General features: G+C 43.4%; 2 protein-coding genes across 2 annotated transcripts; both read left to right on the top strand.

Annotated features, from left to right (window-relative positions):
* Positions 1-351: 351 nt before the first annotated feature.
* Positions 352-1,947, top strand: LOC127808569 (uncharacterized). Its single transcript, XM_052347139.1, has 3 exons — positions 352-884; positions 990-1,194; positions 1,291-1,947. Exons 1-3 carry the CDS (start codon positions 352-354, stop codon positions 1,945-1,947), a joined length of 1,395 nt encoding a protein of 464 aa, XP_052203099.1.
* Positions 1,948-5,400: 3,453 nt separating this feature from the next.
* LOC127808570 (uncharacterized) lies at positions 5,401-5,787 on the top strand. Its single transcript, XM_052347140.1, has one exon. The coding sequence runs from the start codon at positions 5,401-5,403 to the stop codon at positions 5,785-5,787; it is 387 nt and encodes a 128-aa protein (XP_052203100.1).
* The last annotated feature ends 321 nt before the right edge of the window (positions 5,788-6,108 follow it).

Consider the following 6,108-nt stretch of genomic DNA (forward strand, 5'->3'; position numbering starts at 1 on the left):
TGCTTGTTTTCTATTTTTTGCCATAAATAGCATTGTTCACCGTCGACGACTATCTTGGAATGCCCTGATTTTTGGTGTCCAAAGGAATGGGGGTGTGGGGAGAAATAGTCACTTCTATGCAGTGAGGAGGGCATATTTTGGCCAAAATCCAACGTTTAGACCACTTTTTGGGCCATTTTGTGTTTTCTTGGTGTGTATGTGATTTTTCCTTGTGTGTTTTGTTTTGTTTTTGTTCTTGTTGATACTTAATGCATGACCAGATCATCTAAGGGTGACCTAATTGATTTAGATCCAGAAATTGATAGAACCCTTAGGCGACAAGCAAGAGAACTTAGATCTCAAGATAGGGCGATGACTAATAGTGTCTTTCCCACTGTTTCTGATACCGTGTTTGAGTTCCAACCCAAACTGATCAATATGGATGCCAATGAAAACAATGGCAATGAGAATGGGAATAATGGGAATAATGCTAACAGAAATATTAGAGAATTGGCTGCCCCTGATGTGTATTATCAACCCTTGTGTATTCAGTATCCTCAATTGCAAGTAAACTTTGAACTGAAATCTGGATTGATACATTTGCTGCCTAAGTTTCACGGTCTTGCAGGTGAAGATCCACACAAGCATTTGAAGGAGTTTCATGTTGTATGCTCCACCATGAGGCCGCAAGGGGTTGATGAAGAACAAATCAAGCTAAGGGCATTCCCTTTCTCTCTTGATGGAGCTGCCAAAGACTGGCTCTATTACTTGCCACCTGTAGCCATTACCAATTGGGATGGCCTGAGGAGAATATTTCTGGAGAAGTTCTTCCCTGCTTCCAGGACAGCAGCCATCCGGAAGGACATTTGTGGCATCCGACAGATAGATGGAGAAAGCTTGCATGAGTATTGGGAGAGATTCAAGAAGCTGTGTTCTAGTTGTCCTCATCATCAGATAAGTGACCAGCTCCTCATTCAATATTTTTATGAAGGTTTGCTCCCCATGGACAGGTACTTAGTGGATGTTGCATCTGGAGGAGCCTTAGTGGAAAAGACACCAGCTGCAGCCCAGGACTTAATTTCAAAGATGGCTCAAAATGCACAACAATTTGGTACCAGGTTGAACACTCCCATGAAGACTGTCAATGAGGTTGGTTTTGCTGCACCTGTGGACCAAAGGGGAATAGAAAATAGGCTGGAGGAACTCACTTCAATGGTTTGCCAGTTAGCCCTTGATCGAAACTAGCTCTAACAGGTATGTGGCATTTGTTCATTATCTTCACATGTAACTAATCAGTGCCCACAATTGCAGGATAACATAGAATCATGCAATGGAATCTTCCCTAGAAGACCGTTTCAGCACCAGCCACAACAGAGTAAGTATGATCCCTATGCTCCCACCTACAATCCGGGCTGGAGAGACCAACCCAACTTCAGATATGGGGGTGCCTCAACTCAACCATTCCAACAGAGGTTCAATGCACCAGGTCAAAGTAATGCCACACCAATGAAGCAACAAGCACAGACATTACCCAAGACAGAACCGAGCTTGGATGACATAGTGCAGCAATTGGCTGCCAACATTCTCAAATTCCAACAACGGACTGACACCACCATACAGAATTTGGAGACACAGATTGGGCAGTTAGCCACTAACATAAATGAGCTAAGGAGTCAAGGTTCGGGTCAGCTACCTTCACAGCCAATATCCAATCAAAAGGGAAATATGAGTGCGATCATGTTGTGTAGTGGTAAAGAAGTGAATGCTCCAGAGAAGGCACAAGAAGAAACTGGTAGAAAAGAAGAGTCGCCGTCCCTCTCAATTCAAAGGGCCAAGCAGCACATCAATAATGATCAGGACAAGGGAGAACACCCCTACAACAATCCATTGCCTTTTCCCCATAGAGCCACTCAAAATAAGAAGAGGGCAGAAGCCGAGTTGGATAAGGAGATCATGGAGACTTTCTAGAAGGTCAAAGTCAATATACCACTCTTGGAGGCCATCAGACAGATTCCCAAGTATGCCAAGTTTCTCAAAGACTTGTGCACCCACAAGAGGAAGCTGAAGGGAAATGAGCAAGTCAACCTTGGAAGGAATGTCTCAGCCCTAATCCAGCCCGCCATGCCTTTGAAATGAAAAGATCCAGGGACGTTTACCATTCCTTGCACTATAGGAGAGCTACAATTCACAAATGCTTTGCTAGATTTAGGTGCTTCCATTAATGTAATGCCTAAGTCTGTTTATGCATCCTTGCAGGTCGGCCCATTGAAATCCACAAGAGTGGTAGTCCAGCTAGCTAACAGGAGCACGGTCTATCCCACGGGAGTCTTGGAGGACGTGTTGGTTAAGGTTAAGGATCTTATCTTCCCAGCTGACTTTTATGTTTTAAATATGGAAGATGATAACAAACTTGGATGTGCACCATTGATACTAGGCAGACCTTTCTTGAAAACTGCTAGGACAATAATTAATGTGCATGAGGGTACCTTGTCTATGGAATTTGCTGGTAATACTATCCATTTCAACATTCCCGATTCCATGAAGTATCCTTCAGAAGATCATTCCTCCTGGCATGTTAATTTTATTGACTTGATGGTTGATGTTGCATGTGCTGATATTCCTGACTTTGTTTCTGAGTTCCCAACCATCCATGACTTTCCTGATAGTGTCCATTGCCCTGATTATCATGATGGATTCAGTAAGTGTGCCGCTTGTTCTGAGATAGATGAGTTTTTAAATCTTTTTGAATCTGACATGAGTTTTCAGCATGCCTTACACAACTCTCATAAGCCTTCCATGGCGAATGTTTCCCTTGCTGAGAATTTCATGCAGGCAGATGGTTCTCTTGACTTAGACACAAACAGGTTGCTACCTTCAATCCAACAACCACCTGCCTTGGAGTGCAAACCCTTACCTGACAACCTCAAGTATGCTTACTTGGAGGAGGGAGAGAAGTTGCCAGTGCTCATAGCCAACAATCTCCACCCTGACCAAGAGAAGAGATTGCTGGACCTACTCAGGAGGAACAAACGAGCAATAGGCTGGACCTTGGCGGACATACCAGGTATTAGTCCTTCTTTGTGCATGCACAGGATTCATTTAGAGGAAGGAGCCCGACCAGTGAGGCAGCCGCAGAGGAGACTCAATCCCACCATCCTAGATGTGGTCAAGAAAGAGGTAAGTAAGTTACTTTCGGCTGGTATCATTTATCCTATATCTGATAGCAAATGGGTGAGTCCAGTACAGGTTGTCCCCAAGAAGACAGGTTTCACAGTGGTGGCTAATGACAGAAATGAGCTAGTGCCCATGAGAGTGCAGAACAGCTGGAGGGTCTGCATCGACTATAGGAAGCTCAACCAAGCAACTAGAAAAGATCACTTTCCCCTTCCATCCATCGACCAAATGTTGGAGAGGTTAGCAGGTAAATCTCATTATTGTTTTCTTAATGGCTTTTCTGGTTATTTTCAAATATGCATAGCACCAGAGGATCAGGAGAAGACCACCTTCACTTGTCCTTTTGACACTTTTACCTACCGAAGGATGCCATTTGGCCTATGTAATGCTCCAGGTACGTTCCAGCGGTGCATGATGAGTTTATTTTCTGAATTTCTTGAGCATTGTATGGAAGTATTCATGGATGACTTTTCTGTTTATGGCACCTCATTTGATGACTGCTTGGTTAGCTTGGGTAAAGTTTTGGAAAGGTGTGTTGAGAAAAACCTTGTTTTGAATTATGAAAAATGTCACTTCATGGTTGAGCAGGGCATAGTCTTAGGTCATGTGATCTCCAAACAAGGTATAGCAGTCGATAGTGCCAAGGTGGATGTCATTGCTTCTTTACCTTACCCCGCGTCTGTGCGAGAACTTCGCTCTTTCCTTGGCCATGCAGGGTTTTACAGGAGGTTCATCCAAGACTTCAGTAAGATTGCAATTCCATTATCCCACCTCCTCCAAAAGGATGTGGATTTCAAGTTTGATGAACAATGCAAGCGAGCCTTCGAGGAACTTAAGAGGCGATTGACTTCTCCACCGATCATCCAGCCACCTAATTGGGAGTTGCCCTTCGAGCTCATGTGTGATGCTTCCAACTTTGCAGTAGGCGTCGTTCTCTCTCAGCGAATGAATAAGAAGTCGCATGTCATTGCCTACGCCTCACGTACCCTGGACAGTGCTCAAGCCAATTACACCACGACTGAAAAAGAGCTCTTAGCCATTGTCTTTGCTTTAGATAAATTTCGATCATACTTATTGGGATCTAAAGTTATTGTGTTTTCTAATCATGCAGCCCTGAAGTTCCTTCTGAAGAAGCCCGATGCAAAACCTAGGCTTATCCGATGGATGCTGCTACTCCAGGAATTTGATATTGAGATCAAAGACAAAAGTGAAGCTAAAAACTTGGTCCCCGACCACCTAAGCCGGATACCTGCTTCTCCTGACTCGTTTGACATGGATCATCCCCCTATCAGAGATAATTTTCCAGATGAGTTACTTTATCACTTACATGGTATTGAACCTTGGTATGCTAACATGGTAAACTTTCTAGTTGCTTCTAAATTACCTGCACATTTTAAGAAAGCACAATTAAATAAATTTAAGAGCGAAGCTAAGTACTATGTATGGGATGATCCATATTTGTGGCGCTTATGTAGTGACCAAGTCCTTAGGAGGTGTGTCCCTGATCATGAATTTGCATATGTCCTACATTTCTGTCACACTTTTGCATGTGGTGGTCATTTTGGTCCGCAACGTACTGCTAGAAAGGTCTTAGATGCCGGGTTATATTGGCCATCCCTTTTCAGGGATGTATATGGATTCTGTAAGAACTGTACACGTTGCCAACACATAGGTTCAATTTCACGCAGAAATGAAATGCCTCAGAAACCTTTATTATTTTGTGAGATATTTGATGTATGGGGCATTGATTTCATGGGTCCTTTTCCTGTCTCTTTTGGTTTTGTGTACATTCTTTTAGCTGTGGATTATGTTTCAAAATGGGTGGAAGCTAAAGCCACCCGGACTGATGATTCTTCTGTGGTTGCAGATTTTGTTAGATCTCATATTTTCTGCAGGTTTGGCATTCCCAGGGCCATCATCAGTGATCAAGGATCCCACTTCTGCAACGGAAAGATGCAATCCATGCTCCGAAAGTATGGAGTTTTACATAAAGTGGCGACGCCCTACCATCCACAGACCAATGGGCAGGCTGAGGTTTCAAACAGAGAGATCAAGCAGATTCTAGAGAAGACAGTCCATCCCAATAGGAAAGACTGGAGCCAAAGGTTGGAAGATGCACTTTGGGCCTACCGCACGGCCTACAAGACCCCGATCGGCATGTCCCCATATCGACTGGTCTTTGGAAAAGCATGTCATCTGCCGGTAGAGATCGAGCATAAGGACTATTAGGCGGTGAAGCAATGCAACATGGACATGAAAGAAGCTGGTTCCCAGCAGAAGCTTCAATTGCAAGAACTTGAGGAATTGAGGTTAGAGGCATATGAGAACTCTAGGATCTACAAGGAAAAGGCCAAAGTTGCACACGACAAATTGATTGCCAAGAAGGAGTTCAACGTTGGCAATAAAGTCCTCCTCTACAATTCACGCCTAAAGCTGATGCCTGGTAAGTTGCGTTCTAGATGGGTTAGTCCTTTTGTGGTTACTCATGTTTCTCCCTATGGTGTAGTTGAGATCATGGACGGGTCGACTACGAAGAAATTCACAGTTAATGGGCAGAGGCTTAAACATTTCTACGAGGGCTTTACAGAACACACAGTGGAGGAGCTATCTCTCTTGGACCTTCCTCCGACTTGATACCACCAGGCTGTTTCTCTCTCCTTACTTTTCTTACTTGTCCTATACCTGATTCTTGCTGCATGCTTACATTGAGGACAATGTAATGTTTGAGTGTGGGGGGGAGTTTTAGAATAGAAGTTTCTTTTCAAAAAAAAAAAAAAAAAAGATTTTTGACAAAATGGGGCAAATTGAGTTTGAAAGAATTTGGCATGATTAGAAAGTTGATCTTATCTTTTTGGGCTCTTAAGTAAATTGGCAATGAGTTTGGCTTAGTGGGTTGATTGAGGTAGTCTTTGTGAGGATATTTGTGCTTGTTCTTTCTTATGATATGCGTGCATT

Source organism: Diospyros lotus, chromosome 8, assembly GCF_014633365.1.
Source record: "Diospyros lotus cultivar Yz01 chromosome 8, ASM1463336v1, whole genome shotgun sequence".
NCBI classification, from domain to species: domain Eukaryota; kingdom Viridiplantae; phylum Streptophyta; class Magnoliopsida; order Ericales; family Ebenaceae; genus Diospyros; species Diospyros lotus.

Coding starts and splice junctions, on each gene's coding strand:
- LOC127808569 (XM_052347139.1), top strand. CDS start 352: ATGACTAATAGTGTCTTTCCCACTGTTTCTGATACCGTGTTTGAGTTC. Junction 885..989: donor GATGGAGAAAGCTTGCATGA/GTATTGGGAGAG, acceptor CCCCATGGACAG/GTACTTAGTGGATGTTGCAT. Junction 1,195..1,290: donor TGGAGGAACTCACTTCAATG/GTTTGCCAGTTA, acceptor CCACAATTGCAG/GATAACATAGAATCATGCAA.
- LOC127808570 (XM_052347140.1), top strand. CDS start 5,401: ATGGACATGAAAGAAGCTGGTTCCCAGCAGAAGCTTCAATTGCAAGAA.